Source organism: Eumetopias jubatus, unplaced genomic scaffold (genome assembly GCF_037043125.1).
Source record: "Eumetopias jubatus isolate StellerSeaLion01/CBP00866 unplaced genomic scaffold, mEumJub1_p1.0 scaffold_5, whole genome shotgun sequence".
Classification (NCBI taxonomy): Eukaryota; Metazoa; Chordata; class Mammalia; order Carnivora; family Otariidae; genus Eumetopias; species Eumetopias jubatus.
This window is the reverse complement of record NW_028274811.1, coordinates 57280041-57302232: the sequence shown is the minus strand read 5'-3', so window position 1 is coordinate 57302232 and position 22192 is coordinate 57280041. Positions and strand designations below refer to the sequence as shown.

Genomic DNA, 22192 nt, shown 5'->3' with positions numbered 1-22192 from the left:
TAGAGGAGAGAGAACTCCTTCTGAGCTCTCTAGAGGGAGGGGAATGTTGATCAGTCTAAGCCAGAAATGATAATTACATCCCCCTTGAGAGGGATTGGTTGAGGAATAGGCAAATGATGCAAATCCCGCTAGTGAGATGTAACAGGAAGTCTGCCAGAGGATTCTGAGCATGTTCTCCAAAAAGGGTCCTAAAGAGGGCATAGTCTGTCTTCTGGTTCTTATATTTTTGTGTGAAGATCTGATGCTTCGACTTGCTGGAACTCTCTCATGCCCCTGAGGGGACAGGCAAGTCTGCTGAGGATGGCTGATGTGAAAGGTGGAAGGAACCCGGGTCTTCAGTGATGTTGACTAGCTATGTCATAACCAAGCCTGGAATTGTCTTCGTTACATTCCCTTTATTCCTATGGATATTTGAAGCTGGGTGTTCCGTGACATGCAGTCAGAGGTATTCCTTTGGGATTAGCAAATCCCTGGCAGGCAGTCTGTGTTTCTGCCTTTGATGGTAGTGCTACAAAACACAGCATTTTTTCTCATCGTTCTTCTCAGACTAACATTCCAAGCAGCCACTATCAGACAAGTGAGTTAATAGGTTAGATAAAAATCTGCTATTCCTGTTCTAGAGCAAAAGAACACAGACATGTGCCCTGCCACCAGCTCCCCCACGAACACTTTCTTCCCAATGGTCCTGGCTAACAATCAGAAAGTGTTCCTGTAACATCAACAATACAATGACCATGATCCCGGCCCACAGAAACAATTCAAATAAGCCCGAATCAAGGCAAACAGGTTTTCTTGATGCCTAAGCATAGAAAGGACAGTTCTTATTTTTAAAGGGTCAATTCATGCTTAGAAGAGAAGTCAGTCACACGGCAATCTTTATTTGAATATAATGGAGCAAAAAATGCTCTTTTATTAATAATCCGATGTACATTAAATATCTTTGCAGCTGTTACATGAATGTTAGGTATCTGGCAAGTAAATGTATGCACACTTCCACATCTGATAGATTTATGCTGTACACGAGTCATCCCACACGGAGCATGCCCGTTCACAAGGATACGCATGGATGTCTCGGGACATTTGTTAAAACATACTTGGTCAAACATTTTGGCAATCGGGAATCAGACACAGAGGAGCATAACAGAAAGATGAGTTCACAACAGGACCAGCTGTAGGGAAGATGGAAACTCCAGAAACCTGAAACAGAATTTATTGGGGTTCACACATGCAGCATGTATATATACAGTACCACTAGGGTAACCAGAACATTCACAGCAGGAGGTCTTACAGAGCAGTGAAAACAGGAAAGGAACAAGACAGAACAAAACAAAACAGCCAAACACCAGAACCAAGGACGGGACCCCTGCCAAGATCTCACTGCAAAGGAGAGCGGATGGTGGGCTTAGCATGTGTCCAAAAACGAGGTTTACCTGAAAGAAAAAAACCTCTCGCAGGACTTTATTTACAGTATCTAGACATCAGTGAAGGACACATGATCTATTCAATATGTTCCCCGGTCAGGTCGAGGATACATAACCACTTTTTAGATGTTATAAAAGCACGTATCAAGAAAGAACATTTCTTTTTTCCTCTGTTTGATTCAGGACATAGATTTGGCACAATAAATGTCTAACAACAGTGGTGGAAGTGAAATTAAGCAAATCCGTCCAGTTCTATCCAGGCAGGCCCGGTGAATGTCAAAGGCAAGGAAGGAGTTTCCTTCTTGGACACCTACTTGGGCGTGGGAGGGGAGACACTTCATAGGTTGAAACGAGCTTATTTTTGTTTGCACAGCACACATTAGTCAATTTACTGCACATTCTCCCCGAAGGAGCAATACCCATAGAAAGTGGCAGATTCTCCTCACGGTGGGTCCTGTTCTGAGTCAATACAAATGCAGAAAGAAACCCTTCGTGTACTGACGTGAGGCTGACTTGTTGTCTTTCCTTCCCTCGGGCATGTGGGCGATGCTGACCCACAAACCTACAGGACTCAATTTGGTGTGGCCTGGGTCCGTGCAGTGGGAGGCCACACAGCGGTCAGGGCTTTGGGGCTAAGAGTCCACTCGGCAGCCTTGGTAGATTTCCACGGTGTAAATCCTCCCCTCCACGCCCACCAGCTGATTCCAAGCTATGAATGTGACGTCACTGAACGTGGAGTTGGGAAGATGTGTGCACTAGCACAACATTTACAGCATCTCTACCATCCAGAGACCACACGTGTCCATCACCCCAAGGGCATGGATGATGCTAACGTGCGGTAAAATAATTAGAAAGCGATGACTTTTGCATATTTATTATTGTAAGTTTACATAATCTAATTTTTAGTATAATGGCTGTGTTTCCCAACTAGCTCACAAAATGCCCAAAAGGACTAGCTCTGAGGAACGGGTTTGAGTCTGCTCCCGCACATCGCTGGCTTCCGGGGCCCCTGTCCCCGTGAGCAGGCTCCGCCAGTCACTCTACACCCCGGCTTCTAGGGTGGGCTGCTAGGCTGGTGTTAAGCCCTGCAGGAGTCTGAACAGAGGGCCGAGGGCTGCTTTCTCCTCCTCCTAGTTTTGGGCACTCTTGGCTCTAAGGGGAGCCTGACTGGCAGGGTATAGGCAGAGAGTGGGCAGCCTCTGCAATGTCAGCATTTAAGTCAGACTAGGAAGCCCCCAGCCTTTGGCACCGAGCAGAGCCTCTACCTCCCAGGGGTCAATGAATTCCGAGAGCCTTGCTGCGGGCTACCTCGTCTTTCTTTTGGGAGTCCAATGCTAAGGTCTCAGATTTCTGCCCCAGAAATGGGCCTCTCTCGGATCCCATGCCAATGGTGGCCATCTCATCATGCACGGGAGAGAGAAGCAGCCAGAAATCTCTGGTTCAGGGAACTGTGTCAACCCCTACAGTCTGGAGCTTAGACTCCCCGCACCCACTGCCATTCAACACCTTCTTCACCCTTTGGGCCTCCACCAGAGGCATGGATGGGCGCACCCTTCAGTCCCAAGTGTGCCAGGAAAGCTTGGCCTGGCCTCTGTACGTGGCTGGAGTCAAGAGGTGACCAGAGGAGGCAAGGAGGAAGAAGAACAGATGGGAAAGAAAGGAAGTGAGTGTGTACCGCCACAGGGAGCTAAGGAGGAGAGGGTTTGTGGGTGAAAGAGGAAATCGGGGCTCCCACAGGGGAGGGGGGTCCGCACCAATTACTCTCTCTGCTCTGCTTCCCCTCAGGCCCCAGAGCCCCAAAGGTCCTTGGGGCTTCAAGACACTTTGCAACAGCTCTGCACTGGTTTTGAACTGAAATCCGAAAAGCTCAGGCCACTAACGGCCAGAACCTGTTTTCTGGGGAGCTTATCTGCCGAGGAGAGAGGGGGCAAAGCGTCTCCAGCCTATCTGCAAAGACAGTGGACGCCAGTCTTCAGAATCAGAAAGGAAACAGCTCTGGAAGCTGAGGCCAGGGGACGGGGCCGCCGCTGAGGCGGGGCGCTGACTCCGCTCTGGGCCAGACTTCCCAGCCCCCACCTCTCCTCTCGGGCCACCACGGAAAGAACTCCGGGACTTTAAAAGCCAGCGTCTCTACGGAGAAGGGGCTATCTTTGCGGCTGCTACCTTTCCTTGAGTAATACCTCAGGGCGACTTCATGCCGAGGCATTCACAGCAACAGCATGTGTGCCTTCCTCTCTCATTTCCCAAGGATTAGTTAGCAGTCCCTCCAACGAAGGCCGAGAAACTGAGGGGCCTTCTCCTCCCGTCACTAGTCCCAATGCCTGAGTTGTTTCTCGACTGCCCACCGTAGGCTAGGGCTTCTTTTAAATTTGGGAAAACAACATTTGGTGCTTTTAGGGCGGGGGCTTCCATGTGAGACCCCATTACTGCTGTTTTCTCTTTCATGCCCATTTCCTCTGCCTTCACTCAAGTCCTGCAAAGCGTTCACTAGTGGCTTTCAAGCCAGCACAGGGAAGAGCTCCATCAATGTGTACTGCATAATCACATGAAAGGACAAGAGATCAGGCAACGCTCTGGCCCCCTCTTTGCCCCACCCAGCCTCGCCGGCCTTAAACAAGGGCCTAGACGGATCCACGAACTGTATCCTTGTAACTCAGAGCCTGGGATTACTGAGACCTAGGTATTGTTGGAGAAAGAGCCACGAAAGCTCTGGCAAAGCTGTGTCTGGTGGGCGGGACACTGCTGATAGGAGGGATGGGGCAAGAGAACGTCACACGCAGAACTGGCACTCCGTACCTGGGACAATGAACGGACGCACATGGCTAGGGGACAATGAGAGTTTTCTTTTGTCTACGTCCTACACACTGCGAGGAAAGCTTTTCTCAAAACATACATTGTTTGGCAGAAACGAAAACCGTAAGAAATGTATAGTTCATCTGAGTGCCCTGGGGTGTAGAGTTCTTTCTGTTGTTGCCACATAACTTGTGTTTCTGTAGCTTTGGTCACTGAACCAAGGTCAGCCTGACATGGGGGTTAGAGGAAAACCAAATATACAGCCAGTGTGCACCTTAACAACCAACCACTTGTCTTACTAGGATACCAGGTAAAAGCCAAATTCAGACATTTCCGACTTCAGAGCCTTTAGTGCATTGAACAGATGAAGAAAGAGATAAGGGCCATTTTGATATTAAATCGAAAAGACTGGAGACTGTCATATTCTATTTTGGTTGGCAGAGGGAATCAAAAGGTATGCCCGCGAAGTGACTCTGAAATGATCCCAGGGTTTAGAAAGGCTCCAGTGTGCCCTTCACTGGAACCTTCTCTGCGGTAGCTTGGACTCTCTCTGACACTACATTGCTTTCCCCACCTCTCCCATGATATCTAAAGACATGCAGAGAAGCAGCGAAGCAGGTTTTGGTGCACACCTGCAGTCTGCTTTGGTGAGTAAATTTGTAAATGAAGGTGCCTTTGCCAACTTAGGTGGTATCAAGACTCAGTTTCTGCAGCCCTAGGTCTTCCTATTTCAAGAACAAAAGGGAGAAAAGAGTCGGGACAGCTACAGGACACAGCCTTGGTGACAGCATGGTGACCAGAGAGTCTTCTAACCGTGTCCATGTGGCGGGGTGGGTCCCTTTCCCGAGCAGGCAATGATAACTGTCAAACCAGCACTGAGTGGAGATAATGTTCAGGATCCTAAGAAGCGGGCAGCACACACAACATCGGAACTATGTTTTCTGGCCTATTCCTAGGGGCTTCCCAAACAACCTGCCTACTTGCTAATTTGTCTGTTCCTAGACTAAACCTATTTGGTGCTTGCGAAGATGAGTCCAGCATTAAGGAGGCGGCTAGGGCCCATCTATCTTCTCTCCCAGGGTCACTACTCTGGGTGTAAGGTGATCCCCGGCCTCTGGGTTTGGCATTCTGGATTGATTCCAAAGAGCGAGGAGGACATTTTGGATAGAGAAGGAGTCAGAAATACAGGAGCAAGTGGAACGGTTTCCTAGGCTTCCCTTTTGGCACATACTCTCGTTTTTCTTCTTTTGTGGATGAAATGAGATGCTGGTCGCAGGTCCCGGCGCCGGCAGGCTGCTCCGCGGACAAAGCTGAGCTCCTGCGTAATCGCACGGCTCTATCTTAAGCCAGCTAACCCCACAACAAGCCAGACAGGCCCTGCCACATACTTCGGGAACAACCTGAGCTCTCTCAGAGAAAATCAAGGTGATGGGAACAATGCAAAGGAGGCAGAGAAAACTACGCGGAAGGTGGAAAAGGTGGTGACCAAGAAGGTTTGTGACCACAGACTGTCCAGGAGATTAGAATAGATCCCTCTTGGGCCACCTGGGAGGCTTGGATCAGGTGACGGGAGGGCCAAGAAAGGCCCTTGTGAAGGGAATGTATGGTGTCAGGTCTCACCAAGTGGGGTTCTGCTCATTTAATCTCATTCTGACCCAGCCAATGTTCAAATAAAACTCTGCATCTGCTAAGCTCTGCAGCTTGGGAGCCTTTCTACACATTTAGGGCTACAACAGACACGTGAGACATTTATGATAGTGGACTTTGCTTACTGGACTATCTTAACTTTCAGAAAGTTAAGAAGACTAGAGACAACGACATCCATGCACATTTCTCTTGCTTCTGAATGGGCTGATGAACAAACACATCTTGCCTTGGTAGCTGTGATTGTACATGCTGTGTTCAACTAAAACAGCCCTGCTCGGGTCCCCACATGCGCCTTTTTGAAGAAGATGAACCAAGGGGTAGGTAGGTAGGGAAATGAATCCACGTGGAGGAATAATATACAAGGTACCTTCCCGGGTTGTGTGAATGCCAGCTTTGTTATCCAGTAATACTACAGAGGCAGAAGTGAGAGGCAGTTCCGTTTCTTTCCCTGCTTTGCTGGCATCAGCCTAAGAGATCTCATCTAGTCTTGTCTGATTCTCCCTCTTCCTGCCACCTTTGCAGCCTGGGGTTGGCGTTTTGCCGATGTTCTGGCCCTGAGCCGACCGCCCCAGGGAACCACCCTCGTCCTGCCAGCCTCCCACACCAGGCTGCCCCCTTCACAGACCTGAATGACTTCAAGGGGCGATCGATTCATGGCGATGTTCATGAAAGAAATGTTTCACAGAGTCAGAACTCTGCACTCTGCAGCTCCAGGGGCACCATTAGGAAGGGGAGAAGGAGGCAGAGGGCCTTCGGGGTCAGGACGGGGCTTTGAAGGGAATGGCTATTGGAAACAAGGGCTCTCCCTTCCCGGGGACCCGGGGCTGCGGCCTGCTGGAAATGCTATAATAAGTAACAAGGATAACCCTTTGACAAGACGGAGTTAAAAACAGGAATACTGTTTTAACATGGGATTTACTCCTGGCTGCTGGTCACTGCTGCAAGTCTATAAGGAGGCTTCAGATTTCAAAGGTGCATAAAAAGGATGAGCCTGGAGGAGGGGCAGGCCTGAGGAGTGAGAAGGTCGCAAAGCCGACAGCCCGTGGGAATGTCCGGCTGACCTCTGTCTTCCAGGTCCAGGAGGATTCCAGAGGTAAAGCAAGCAGCCCCAAACCACCTTGTCTGCCAGAGGGCCCCTTGCTTGGACTAAGCCGCTGGGGTTCCACACAGCCGGCAGCCAGGAGCACAGGGCCCAGTGGAAGCTAGAGGAAGAAGACCCACTTCAGCGCTACCAGCTAGAAAGCCCAGCGTCAAGGGCGCGGGGGCGCCGTCCCCCAGAAAGGTGGTGCCCTCGAGGCAGCACTTTGCCTTTCCAAACGCCTCTAGAGGTGGGCTTCTTCCTCATTTGCAGCTTACAACAACGGAGATGACCGACCATCTCTAGACTGAGCACAGTTCGGATGAAGGGCAGAATGAGGCAGGCAGACCCAGGGTTCGGAAAGCAGCTCTCTTGCTCGGAACCTGCTCCCTGGCAAGATCAAGGGTAGCTGGGGTGGGGGTGGGGAGGAGACGGGGGTAAACGGAGGCAGAAGCCTGTCTCTGATCTCTGATCTTCTAACATTCTGGCCCCCAGGCCAGCATCACAGATACCAGCACGACTCCCTCCTCAGATTTTTCAGGACTGGAACTGGGCAGAAATCTGGCGTGTGCCACTCGCTCAGATCTTTGCTGCTCAGGGCATGGCCTTTATCTGTCTTGTCAGCAAAGCCACCTTCCCTGTCAGGCCTCAAAAGAGCCCCACCCAGCTCCGTTTGGTGCCACATGGTTTTCTTTGAAAGGCCCTGCTGTAACAGCAAGAATTAAGCTGGGTGTCCTTTTCTAAGTAAACAGGAAATATCACTCTGTTTGAAAAAAAAAAAAAAGAAGAAGAAGAATCCCTCTCCTCAGCACAAATGCAATAATATGCCAACTTATATTTCCCATGAATGTGAAATCAGAGGCAGGATCTATTTCTTAGGGCAGCATAGGCTCCTCAACCTTCAGGGAGCGGGATCTCAGGGAGGCCCGGCTGCCGAGGACACTTCAACAACGCTTCCGCTGACTGACTGTTGGGAGCTGGGAGGAGCCCAGTTCGGAAGGGGAACAAGGCCTGAAAAACACTGCACACTCACATCTAAGGGGCAGGATGGTATGCATCTACATTTCAGTCACGGCAAGAGTTAGTGTTCTGCTATTTTACCACCTTTTGAGATCTGAAAAAAACAAACAAACAAACAAACTGAAGCCTTGAGTCAGTCCGGAGGGTCGACACAGGGCAGGAGAAAGAAATGCAGTATTACGGACGGCTTGTTCCCCATCACATCAGGACTTGGGTTCGTGTGTCGGGCAGGCGCAAGCCCACCAGTCCCCCACACACCAGCACGGTGGAGGCCAGCAGAATGGGGATCGATTTGGTGAAGCTGACCAGGGAGCCGAATATTAAGTTTCCAAGGACGGCCGCTGCTTTGCACAGGGCATTCAAGAAGCCAAAGCCTGTCGCCCTGTAAGGGGAAGAGACACAAGACAAGGTTGACAAAGTGACTTCCCAGATGCAACCTTAGACACACATGTCCTTAGGGACCGCCAGGAAGAGTTTTGTATCTCATTAAGGCAAGTGATGGAATGCTTGCTAGCCCATCCAGAGGTAGAGAACCTCAGCTCTTGGCACCGGTCCTTCAGCCCTCTGCTGATTTTCTGCTCACCTTGACTAATTCTTATTCTGCCCAGAAGTTCCACTTTATCGTGAACAGGAAGAAAAAGGAATTTCGGGGCAAAAAGTCTCTTCTCTCTTCCAGAGTTAAATTAAAATACAGGACCATATATTTCTTAAGATTTTTTTTCCCCTCCCTCTTTCCTCATAGCTCCGTTAACGTGTGAGGTTTTAAATAACTAAAACCATGGAATTATCAGACAAAATCAGGGATGTCTGGCTTGTATTCCTCATCTTTCGGGTGCCGTAGAGGTGAATTATCGTGCTCCCTCCACACATGTTTTGGTAGCAGGCAGACACCGAATGCTGAGCGGGGTGGCCACCAATGAGCTAACAGCACTTCCTCCATCCTCATCAGAGTTCTGTGTGGAAAATCACGTCCAGGAAAACATTACTGGAGAGAATCCGATGGTCGGCCTAGAGAAGATCTTGCTCATTCTGCTGGTATTTGAGTGTGATTTTACTCTAGGAAACTTAATTTCGCTCATGAGGGTACTGACATCCCTGACATCATGACATACTATGAACGTCCTCGGCCTCTATGTCAGTTCACTTTCTTGTCCGTCACCGGATACATCTGGGTGTTCAAGGCAAATCGAATGCAAGATCATTGTTGGACACCTTTTTGCCCCTCCAGAGGGAAGTGCATTTTATACGCTGTCAAGTGTAGCATCCAGTACACCTCTTTCTTTGATTTGTAAACAGGTAAGTGTGGGCTTTCCTTCGGCCAGTCACAACTACTCATCACTCTCTGAGCTATTCCTAGTGCCATTTTCTACAGAGTGTAGATATTCATTGTGGTTATTATCCACCTGCACCCCCTTCCCACACCACAGAGAGGAATACGCTGCATTCCTACAGAACTCAGCCTGTGACTTTGTCCAGGGCCAGTGACTTCACTGGTCAGTACAGACCTAAAAAGAGGTAGCAAGCGCCAACTTTCTGTCTGGCCAAGACACCTGGAAGGTAGAGTAGGCAGACCTTGGCCGTGTGGCAAAACTGCCAACTGTGTGGAATGTGGAAGGGGTGTAACAGAATCTCTGCCAGAAAAACAGGAACTTCTTGAGAAGAGAGTAAGCTAATTTTATATGCTTCTTCTTTTTGGTTTGTTTTTAAATAAAGAGACTAGTAATAGCAACGACCACTAGAAAGGTAAGATTTAATGTACTGATAACTATTTTCAAATGAAATTGCTGGAGGCTACCTGCTGGGTACTGCAGAGGACTTCAGTAGAATGACATCATCATCCACCACTTCCCCCACCTCCACGGAGATGCCATGAGGCTGAACTCCTTGTTTGTTCAGTGACACTTTTTCGAGCAGTTTTAGGTTTTCAAAAAAAACTGAGTAAAAAGCAAAGACAGTTCCCACATAAATCTTCACCCCGCACCCCTACTTTTAACATCTCAGTGTGGTACACAGGTTTATAATTGATGGACCCAATATCAGTATATTGTTATTAACTCAAATCCATAGTTTAAGTCAGCGTTCATTCTGTGTTTTGTATTCTGTGGGCTTTGAAAAATGTATAAGGCCACGTGTCCACCATTACAGTATCATACAGAGTCATAGTTTCACTGCCCGAAAATCCCCTGTGCTCCCTCTATTTATTCCTCCTCGTTCCCCAGTAACTCTGGCCACCACTGATCTTTTTACTGTCTCTAAATCTGCCTTTTCCAGAATGTCAGATAGTTGGAGTCCTACAGTAGGTAGCCTTTCAGACTGACCTCCTTCGCTTTTTTTAAACCACATTTTAGTTTCTAGATTCTAGGCTCATAAACTACCAAATACATCTTCTGGTAGTAAGATAAACTGTATCGGTCTGGGAAAAATGGCTAGTGTGTATGGTGCTGATAAGAGGGAAACATTCTTCCGAAGGAAGAAGTCTCTCGATGCTGAAACTGCAGAATGACCCAAACAGAGTTTACAGCTGGGTTAAAATAACTGTATTTTCCCAAGCCGTAACTCTGAACAGGGTATAAAATATGGGTGGCTATCTCCTTACGGTATGTACAACTTCCTGAGATTTCTGGACAGCGCTGAAGAGACACGCATCGGGAGCATCTGGTATCTGAAGCTTAAAAAAAAAAAAACAAACCCAAAAAACGAAAATGACCAAATCTTTATATTCCATGACTCTCCATCTTCATTTATTGAACAGAGACAGTTCCTCACACGAAAATCTGGTATGGATCCAAAGCATATAGCCTCCTTAAATTAGCACTGGCATTTGAGAAAATGTGATTGTCCTTTCCTTGGATAAGTAAATTCTTTTTTCAAATACTTGTGAGCTGGAGGGTTGATTTCCCATGCATCAGACACACAGCTGTGTTACCAAAATCATTCTCGAAGTAGCTCTCCCTTGCTGGTTGTCTGTTTATAAAGTAAATAAGCTTTCAGTTCATTACTCCCTTGCTCTTACTTAAAAGCAAGCCATGAACTTCTACAGACACACAAAGTGCAAGTTACTTCATGCTCATTAAGTCCTCTGAGGGTGGGGAGCTGAGAGTTTGCAGAGCTCAGCATTTGACTCGCTGACCTCTCAACAGCAGGACAAGCTCCTGAATTTTTTTCAGACCAAAGATGTTCCGTGCCTTCTCTTAACCAGCAAGTACCAGGGAGAAAGAATGAACTGATCTACGATCTTTCTATAAACTCCATCCCTTTTCCCCTACCTCTCCAGCCAGAATCCTTTGTTTTCAATTCTTGCTCAACCTACTTAAATCTTTTACATGGAAATTCTTTCCCCAAACAGTACCCTGGGAGCCCGGCAGCCCCGTTCCACATTTTATCACGGTGGCCCTGTCCTGCACCGTTCACTCCTTCTGAGAGCCCCGTGCTAGTGCAGGGAGCTGGCTCACTGCAGTGCTCCGGCTCCGCTGCCGGGGGTGTGGCCGCCAGAGCATCCCTCGGCGGGCCGCGGCTTCTCCAGGGCCTTCCCAGTGGAGTGGGCTCCAGGGCATTTGTATCATTTTTCGCTTTGGTTAGAGGCTGGGAAAAGGAAACCACTGGCACCATTCTGGACAGGGTGAGGAAAGTTTTGCCCTCACATTTAGACTCTTTCTTAAATTTCGTTTTTTTGACCTCAATGCAGGATCAGCCGTGGCTTTTACGGGGCTCCTGGGAAGAAGCAAGGGATGCTGAATAATAGTAACAGGCAGGCCGTGCCTGGCACATGGCAGGCGCCATGCCAGTGTGAGCCATGGTTTCAAACGCTGACTGAAGGATCCGTCCCATTGACTGCTGAAATCAGGAAAACAAATTAAATGTTCATTTTGGGAAAAGGCCTGAAATGGGGTAGATCCAGACTCAGCTCATGGAATTTACCTTTTAAGGGGTAAAAGGGAAGCATTCTCTTTGCTTAACTGAAACTTTTGGAAAGAACTTTTCCTGGATGACTCAGTCAAATCATTGGTAGAAGTTAAAAAAGGAAGGACGCCTGGGTGGCTCAGTCATTAAGCGTCTGCCTTTGGCTCAGGTCATGGTCCCAGGGTCCTGGGATCGAGCCCCGCGTCGGGCTCCCTGCTCGGCGGGGAGCCTGCTTCTCCCTCTGCCACTCCCCCTGCTTGTGTTCCCTCTCTCGCTGTGTCTCTCTCTGTCAAATAAATAAATAAAGTCTTAAAAAAAGAAAAAAGAAGTTAAAAAAGGAATACTAAGGACTCAGCAAGGGGCATTTTGGAAAGTAGAGGCAGTCCTTAAATCAGTAATATCATAACCCTGTCTCATCTGCAGGGGAGATGTTCCAACACCCCCAGTGGATGCCTGAAACTAGAGATAGGACCGAACCCTATATATACTGTGTTTTTCCCACATACACTTACTTATGATAAAGTTTACTTTCTAAATTAGGCTCAGTCAGATTAACAATCACTAACAATAAAGTAGAACAATTATAACAACATAATAAAAGTTAGGTGAGTGTGGTCTCTCTCTCAAAATATATTATCCTGGGCTCACTTTTTTTTTTTTTTTTTTTAAGCATTTAAGTAATCTCTACACCCAACGTGGGGCCGGAACTCACGACCCAGCCGTGAGATTAAGAGTCCCAGGTTCCACCGACTGAGCCAGCCAGGCGCCCCTGTCCTCACTCACTCTTCTCGTGATGACCTAAGACAAGGAAATGCAGACAGGAGGTGAGCGACGCAGGCACTGGGACGTGCTATTAGGCTACCACTGACCTTCTAGCACTGTGTCAGGAGGAGGCTCATCTGCTTCCAGACCAGAGGGACATGAGTCACCAAAACTGCATAAAGGGAAACCTCCGATAAGGAGGAACTACTTTACACTGTGCTCTAGGGATTCACCCAGAAGTTGGCTCTTGAAAGCACAAAACGAATTTCATTTTTTCTCATGAAAACAGCATTACAAACGATGGCACGTTTCCCAGGTTTATCTAAAAAAGCTATTTCACCACTGGATCCATCCAAGCGACTGGACTGCCATGCTAAGAGCACTAGAAACCCCTTGAATATTTGTCTACGAAGCAAAATGGTCCTTAATATAGTCCTAATTTACACATTCTTCTGTGAATTTATTCATTTAATGATCATTCGTTAAGCTTTATGTGCCACGCACTACACTGGGCACCAGGGAGCCCGAAATTAATAAAACAAAGTCCCCTTTTGTATTAAGACAGATGCAAAAGGATCATGATAACACAACATGCTAAGGACAGTAATACAGCCAGCCACAGGGTACAATGGGGGTGCGCAGGATGGGAGCTGATCTCAGGGTGGGGGTGCGGCACTGAGGGAAGACTTCTCAGAGGGGATGGAGGCGAAGAAAATTCATCTTGAAGGAGCAGAAACTCACCAGGTGAAGGATGGAATGTGGACAAAGGTGTTCTCTGACTCTCAAAACACCCTCATATCTCTCTAACTTATCTCTGTGGTACCCCACTCAGTCTTAGACACCCCCACAAAGGCCCCTTGAGCGCCAAATGGCCCGCCTTCCCCCAGGCCCCAGACAAGTGTCCCAAATCCTCAGCTGTTTCAATGTGGAGTCAGAAGAGTAATCTGGTGGAAGTCGGGTGCATGGCCCTGTATGACCACAGTCTCGCCCAGGGGTGCTCAGAGCTGGGTGCACACCATCACCTGTGGAGCTGTTACAACATGGTGCCGTGAGACACCAATGCCCAGGGCCATGCCCGCAGCCATTCTGACCTTACTGCTCAGCTGGGAGCCCAGGCACAGGTGGTTTTTGGAAGTCTTGTGTGAATCTAAGGCGTGTCCAGGGCTGACGACCCTAGATTCTTCCAGAGATAACTGCATTCTTCAATTGATCTGGATTTACTATTATATGCCAAAAGGAGATTACAAAAGCAAAACACCTACTCCACCCCTCCAAAAAATGGTTTTCACTTCTGAATTCCCCTTAGTGTGCTTCCAATCATATCCGTGCTTTTTACGAATCACAGGATTTATACAATTTTGCTTCTGCTTTCCCCCCAATCATTAATAAAACCATCCCATGTTGTTTATGTTTCTAAAATGAAATGATGGGGCTTATAACCATCATTTCTGTAACCATACCACTGGGACAATTAGGAGTTTCCCAAACTGGGGGAACATGAATGCTATTGCAATACACACCTTCACACGCAAGACCTCCTTCGCTTGGATGTGTTCATTAGGAAATATCAGGCAGCGTAACCCAGGCGAGGGAAAATGTTTATGATGTGGTTGGGACGGGGGGAGACTGTGGCCCCCCAGGAGAGGAATCCAAGGCAAAGGCTTCATCCAACCTCTTCTCTTCCCCGTCCCTGCTCCAGCTCTCTTATTTACACTGCTTTTCACAGTTTATTTCTCCCAGAGGCACTCTGTTTCTCATGCAAACTGAATCATTTCTTTTTCTTCCAATTCCTATGCAGCCACTGTGCAGGCTGGGCTCTGGGCAGCCATGACGGTTCCCCTGCTGAAGGAGGTCCTCCTTCCTGCTCCCCCACTAAGGCCTGGCTTGTACCAATCTCAGGGCTCTCCTGTCTGGATTCAGCCTGATTGGGGGGCAGGATTGTAGAGTTTTTCCACTCATTCATCACTGCCCCTTTAGGACAGGCACAAGATACTTGTGGAATTTCCTGACATCTTCAAAATATGTTGGAAGTAGCTTTCTGTAAAGGGCATTAGTCAGGCCACGTTTGTTTGCTGACTCCAGCCTTACCCTCTTGCTTGTTCAGAGGATAGAACTCTAATTTCACATTCTTAAGTCAGAAAAAACTGAATTCAATTACTTTCTTGAGCTTCAAAGAAAGAGAAAGTTTGTCTCATCCAAGTAAGTAGTGTGTGTATGTGCGTGGTCTGTGTGTGTCCTCCTTAACCCGGGAAGACGGCATCCTATACCACTGTAAGCAGGTCTTGCCCTACATACAAAGCGAAGAAGGACTTACCTATGGTTTGCGAGCCAAGAGGACTCCCTGGGCCCAAGGTAGCCCTCCATCTCCCTCCCATCCCCATCACCATCAAGGGTCTCCCTAGTGCCTGTGCTGTTGATATGCCAATATTCATGGTCAGGCCCTAATGGAAGTCTTTATGTCTTCCCCGGTAGCTGATGAAGCTAGGTGGGAAGTGGGTGAGTTCCCCGGGCCAGAGTAGATAGTGATGGGAGGAAAGCAAGCACCGGGAGGCAACTTGGAGTTCATCTAAGGCCAGGATTTGTGAACATGACTGTAGATCCCAATTCCCAGGTAAGCTTCTTAGAAGCCAGTTCCCAGAGTTCCACCCCAGAGCAGCTAGGAGAGGGGTAAGTAAGTCTGTGCTTGGGAGCAGCACCGCGGAGCCTCAGTGACCCAGGGCAAGTTTCTTCCCCTCTCTGTGCCTCATTTTCCGCTCTAGAAAATAGAGTAAGGCTCCTTACTCTTGTAGGCTTGCAGTGACGATCACATATGGCGTAAACGAGATGACCTAAATCCTCGGCACTGAGCCTGACATACCTCCATTTTGCAGATGAGGAAACCAAGCTCCAGAAAGGCTAAAGGACTGATCTAAGCTATTTTCTGGCAGCGCCAGGCCTCCTCCCCACTACTGATGGAGGAAGGCAAAGAGAGGAGGAGAAAGGGTTTCCAGTAGGCAGTGCTGTGTGGGCCAAGGGGGAGCTGGCTGCTGAAGCAGCGGGAGGTCACAGGCTCTGGACTGCAAAAGTGGACAGGGGTGCAGCAGGCAGCCAGAGGGAGGGAAGAGGACTAGCCCTCACTCACGAAAGGCCTAACCAGTTTACCTGGATGGGGGAGGAGCGGTGGGGTGCGGGATTCCACCTGCGAAGGGAAACCACAGCCCATCGCCAGGTGAATTTTAAAAAAGCATCCCCTTCCCTTCCCTTCCTTTCCCCTCCTGCCATTCACCTAGAGCTATGCTAAGACATAAGGAAAACAAAGTCCTGCCCCGAAGGAGCTCACATTGTAGTGGGTAATAGACAGTAAACAAACTCACCCCTTAACATGCTATCATCACGTGTCCTGGTGGCAATTTGCTTTAAAAGTACTTCAGTACAAAGAGGAGTTAAGTTGTTCTGTGCTCTGGAATTTAAATCATGTTAACCAGGAATCAATAGGCCAGAGATAGATATTTAGGGCTTTACACATCATTTTAGCAATCTGCATGAGAAAGTTTGTTAATGCACGCAGAGACAATGTTTCACTGGTGATAAGAGTGGTTGGTATGTAGTTGACTGGAAAGAATGTTCTGCCCTTAGCACCATGGATGAGCAAGCATCCTCCAAGCCCAGTAGCCTCAAACTGGTGGAATGGTACCCTTGGCTGAGACTCCAGATTCTAGAGCCCACTGGTCCTGCTCCCTAACACTTAAAGGCCTGACCAAGCCCAGGGTTGATGGTCCTGCTGTCGGCATGTCATCAAGGTCCCATAGCCCTTTCCTGTAAGGGCTTGTTCAGCAGAGAGACGGACTTCCCTGGAGTCAAGAACAGGCTGTAGGACGGCTTCTTGTGCCCGTTTGCACGTTCGGTAGGATTTGCCGCCATTGTAATACACCACCTGGGAGAGAGGCGGGCGGTGAAGGACACGTCTACTTCCTACCCCCTCACACTCCACTTCTCACTGCCAGAGACGAAAAGGGTCTGACATTGCCTGAATCAGGCCAAAATGACTCAGGTCACATACATATATAATACAATGACAAGGTCTATAAAGATAGAAATGATAGAAAAAAATACTTCAATTCAAGATTGTCAAAAAAAATTAAGTGTGGTCTTTAACTTCATAACCACGGATGCAGCATGTCGTCATTTTGTCTCTTAAACGAATGAGGCACAGTTTTGCTGAGTGGTCTCGCTGAGGTCACACAGCTGGTCAGTACGAGATCCAGGGTAGAAGACCTTCAGGATCGAGCATGGGGAGGGGCTTCGGGTGGCTAATTCTGGGCAGATGCTTTGGGTTAGCTCATGGAAGAAAAGGACCTTCCCATGGCACCGGGTGACAGCAGCGGCTGGCTGCCCAGGATGAGCAGGGAGTAGCAGGTGGGAACAATCACAGGTTGACTTTCAAATGCTTTCTGAGGTCATGTGTGAAACTGTGAATGTGTAAGGGGGAAGAAGGGGGGGGTCGGTGGCCAGAGAAAGGCAGGAGCACATTGCTGGACGAGTACCTGGGACACAGGCCTGCTGGCGTGGGGACAGCTTGGGTTTCACCATTTACAAGGTGGGAGCTCCTCGCCCTGAGCTCCATGGAGAAGGGGTCAAAGTGGCCACTGGGTCATAAGGACACAGGAAGTGTCCCACAGTGGAACTCTGTCACCCCCACAGGGTGGCAGTGGGAAGTCACTGGCTGGACACGGAACGACAGCAAGGCAGAACTGAGAACCCAAATGACCCCGTGCATGAGTCTCTTACGTCAGGTGGCTACGTTTAGGATTTTCAGGTGGTCTAAAACCTTGAGTAAGGAGGAGAGAAAAGGCAAGGAGCTAAAGAATGGGGTTAACGAATACTAGGTAAATCCAGGTCAACCTATCATTACACGTTGTCTCCTCTTTGAAGATTCAAAGAGATGAGGGAAAAGTTATGATATTTCTCATAGTTAGAATACAGGGGATGGAGTCCAACCAGCCCTGACTAAACCCAATAAATGGACTGTATCTTGTGTTGGCATCTCCCAGTCCAAGGAGGACTGAGACAGTTTAGATGGTGGCAGCACCTGGGTGTGGAGAAACGATGGAAAAAGGAAACTCCCCTGGACCAACGTGTTCCATGGGTAAGGTGCCCCCTTTTAGATTTCTGGCAAGCTGGGAAAATCTGTTCTATCTCTGGTACAGTGCTGCAGTCATATTTCTCATCTATGAGAATAATCTCATATCTTATCAGTTGCCCATTGTTTACATTACAGATAATAGGTTCCCTGCTTATTTTTGACACAAGACAGGGGCTGATGTGTGTAGGGATAATTAGAAACTCTCAAAATACTATACAATGATTTGTATATTCAATAATGCTCACACTTCAAAGATCTATCGTTCTGCTCTGCTCTCCATTTCTTCCCTTACGATGCTTCTCAAAGATGTCCTGTCTTCCCAGCCTCACGGACACATACTCAACTTTGTTTGCTTTTTCCATCATCCCCAGATCCTGGCACAAATCAGTACTACTCTCTCCTTCAAGGCCACACCTCAGAATTTGGAGTCAGAGGAAGAAGCGTCCCGCGTGGACCACTGAGTCCCAATCACTGTGGTCCCTCGGGGACACTGGGAACCCGGCCTCCACAAGGATCCCCAGCTGTTGGTGCAGAGTTGGGACGAAGAGGGAGGATCAAATGGAGGTGGCCGGCCAGGGTGAGCACTGGATGAGCGTTTTTGGTTCTCTACTCTCCTGGCCTGAGTTTCTGGATTTCTACTATTACGGGCTGTGCTGACTCTGGATCTTCATACCTTGATGGATTTACCCCGACTCGACCCTTTGCCTTTTCAGACACATCATTCTTCTGTAGGTCTCTGTTTTGTTTCCTTTTGCCTTCAACTACCTGCCAGGCCACTCTAACCCTACTGCCTGGTCTCCACATATTGTCACCAGCCCGGGTGCCAGGAGAGCGATGTCATAAGAGTGCAGAAGAATAAAGGGATGGCTGCTTGTCTTCACACATGCATGTGTGTACACTCATTGACTGTCCCTAAGGTCCTCCTATCTCTACACATGGGGCCATTTCTCTCCCACCTGCGGATTCAGCCCTGCCTGGGGCGCAGAAGTCAACTAAACCTCAAGGTAGGTCAACCCTGATCCTGCCTCAGGATCAACTGTTGCATGACGGGCAGTCTGGCCACTGGGATTTTGCCATGATACTAGTGAGCAGGCCCTTATCTTTACCGTCATGCCGGGACCTAAGTTGCTGCCATAACCCCAATTCAAGTCATCAATTCCCCTCGTCTGTTTGGTCCACCAGCAGCATCTATCACAGCTGATCAATCCCTCTTCCTGAACTACTTTCTTCACTGGGCTCCCAGGACCTAACTCATGCCCTTTCTCTTTACCTCACTCCTAGTTCCTTCTCAGTTTTCCTTCCTCACTTCTCCTCATCAGCTGCACCTCTGAATTCTCCCTTGTCTCCGGACTAAGTCCTCACAACTCCCCTCTTCTCTCCCTACACATCGTCCTTTGATGGCGTCATCTGACATCAGGACTTTAAATACACTGAAAGGGCTCAAATTTTTACCTCCCACCCAGGCCTCTTCCCTGAACTCTCATCTCATACATGCAACTGCCTAGTTGACATCTCCATCTGGATATTTCATATCATCTCAGACTTAACAGGAACAAAACTGAGCTCCTGATACTTCCTCCCTAACTTCCCCCTGACACAATCTTCCCTATATCAGCCAAGGTAACCCCAGCCTTTCAGTGGCTCTGGTCAAAAACCCTGAAGTCATTCTGCGTATCCGCTCCCCACCCCCGCCACCGCCTACCCCCCATACCTCACATCCAATCTTTCAGCAATGCCCGTTGGTCTTCCACATATTTGCAGAATCGAACCAATTCTTACCACACCCACTGGCACTACTGTATCTTGCCACAACTGTTGGAGGGCACTCCTAATTGTTCTCCCTGATTCCACCTCCGACTCTCTGTAGTATATTTTTAAACACAAAAGCCAGTTCTCCTTTTAAACATACATGAGATCATGTCTCTACTTGGCCCCAAACCCTCCAATGGATTTTCATGAAGATCGAAGTCCTTCGTGTCTACTCTGCTCTATTGCCTCTTACCGTCCACCTTGCTTATGCTGCTCCAGTGTGACAAGCTTCTTTGCCCCTCCTCCCACTGGCCTCCAGCACTTACACCTTAGGACCTTCGCACTCACTGTTGCCCCTGCTGTGAATGTTCTCTTCCCAAGTATCTTCCGGCATCTTTGCTCAAATGTCACCTTTTATAGTTGCATATTCTTAGACCATCCTGTTAACAATTGTAAGCTCCCGGACTCCAGGGCTCTCTATGCCCATATGTAGCTTTACTTTTCTCTATAGCACTAAGGACCATTTGATATAACTACTTTACTTATCTAATTGTTTATTGGCTGTCTTTTCCAAGTAGGACATAAGCCCATCAAGCTAGGGTTTTCTGCCTATTTTGTTCACTGCTGTACCTCAAGAACGAGAATAATTGCTGCCACATGACACATATTCCAAAATCATCCAAAATTTAATGAATTAGTGAATGAACACTCTATCCCCAGCTCAGGTGTCTTTCTGGCATCCAAACCTAATAATCCAAATGCCTATCAGACATCATGTTGACATGAAAACCCAACACATCCACAATGGCAGCTCATTAGCTTCCCGACCCCAGCCCAAACCTGTTCTCTCTCGCTCCTGTGTCCCAGTCTCAAAATGCCCATCACCATCCACTCAACTCTACAAGCAGAAACTGGAATCATCTTTGATGACCTCTTTCCTCACCCTACCATCTAACTTACCGTGAAGTTTTGTTTATTATATCTCTAAATATCGGTGAACATGTTGAATGTTGATTTAGCTCCTTTCCTATCCACATTTTTCTGGTTCACATCACTATTTTCAGCATCCTAACCAGTCCTCCTGCCTCTTTTCTGGCCACCAGAGTAAACTTCTAGCCCTTCTCTGAGCTTGTCCCTCTTCTTCCTAAAACACTTCAAGGGCTCCCCATTGCCCATAGGATGATGCAATTTACAAGATCATTCCTGATTTGTTCCTTGCTTGCCTCTGTTAACTCTAGCCTCCAGAAGTTTTCAGATAGTATTTCATACGTCGTCTGAGATGTTCTTTCTCCATCTCTTTGCCGAGCTATCACCTACTGTTTTTCAGGTCTCAGCTCAGATGTCACTTCTTTCAAGAAGCCCTCTTCTCTGCTTTCACAACACCACGTACTTCCCTCACAATGACCCTGACCTCACTCTCTTATACCTGATGTTCACTTGTCCACAAGCTCTGTGAGAGTAATGACCACAAATGGCTTATTCATGGCTGTATCACAGGCACTCAAAAAAAAGGCTGAATGAATAAGTAAACAATACTAAAATTCATATGGAGATGGAGTAGTCATACTTTCATGAGCATTCCCACTAACTACAGCTAAAAATACTGGATATTAAAAAGCAAACAAGAAAACTCTGAAAGACAGAAAAAAGGCAGAGGTGCTAGGGACCTTAGGTGAGTTCCTTGCATTTTCTTTTGCTCCACTGATCTCAGACAAATCTGAGCTTAGGAGTGGTGAGTTCCCTGCATTTTCTTTTGCTCCATTGATCTCAGACTTGGAACTGAAGAAGATGGCAACGTGGAAATACCACCAGCAACAGATTATTTAAAAAGCCCCAACAAACCCTGTTCTCTCTAGCCAGAGGACCAGGGTAGGGGCAGCCTAGAAAGACAGAAAATGTTTAGACAATAATCTTTCTCCTCTAAATGAACACCAGAAAAATTATAGCCCAAATGCCAGCCACACCAGCAAAAGCCTAGGAGAGAGCCTAGACGTCCACCCTCACAAAACTGTGACGTGGTGACTCCATATCACCACCGAAGTGGTATCAGGGAAGGCTAAGTAGGAAGTTTCATCCTTGCTGGCCAGTGATGAGCTCCTTCCCTTCTCCCTTCTTTCCCTCCATGGTATCATGATCGTGAGGAGAGCCTGGACTCCCACTGCTGGCCAACATGAATGAAGATATCCCCCCTTCTTGTGTGTCCCCAGAGGCTGAGTGGGGACACCGGATATCTACCTTCACCAGGCAATAATAAGGCATTGCACCCTTTTCTCCCCACAGGGATGTGTCCAGAAACTAAAGGTTTATAAGAGATTTAAAATCTCATACCGTATTGCATGGAGCACTGGGTGTTGTAAGCAAACAATGAGTCATGGAACATTACATCAAAAACTAATGATGTACTGTATGGTGACTAACGTAACATAATAAAAAAAAATAAAGTCTCATACGATAATAGGAAAATGACTTTTCAATTGAATATCACTCATCCTAAGAACAACTGGGAAGATCTCAAACAGATAGAAAAAACAATTAAGAGATGCCAACCTGGAGATGACAGAGATGTTAGTATTATCTGACAAAGATTTTCAGGCAGTCATGATAATAATGCTTCAGTGAGCAATCATGAACACACTCGAAACACATAAAATATAGAAAACATCTAGAAAAAATAGAAACAAAAAAGCTTAGTGATTAGGC

General features: G+C 47.7%; 1 protein-coding gene across 1 annotated transcript in view; it reads right to left on the bottom strand.

Moving 5' to 3' along the window:
- Positions 1 to 912: 912 nt before the first annotated feature.
- SV2C (synaptic vesicle glycoprotein 2C) overlaps positions 913 to 22192 on the bottom strand; it is a 200361-nt gene continuing 179081 nt past the window's right edge. The window contains exon 13 of the mRNA XM_028114546.2: positions 913 to 8341. Coding sequence (XP_027970347.1) covers positions 8158 to 8341 — 184 coding nt within the window. The 3' untranslated portion in view covers positions 913 to 8157. The remainder of the gene's footprint in view (positions 8342 to 22192) is intronic.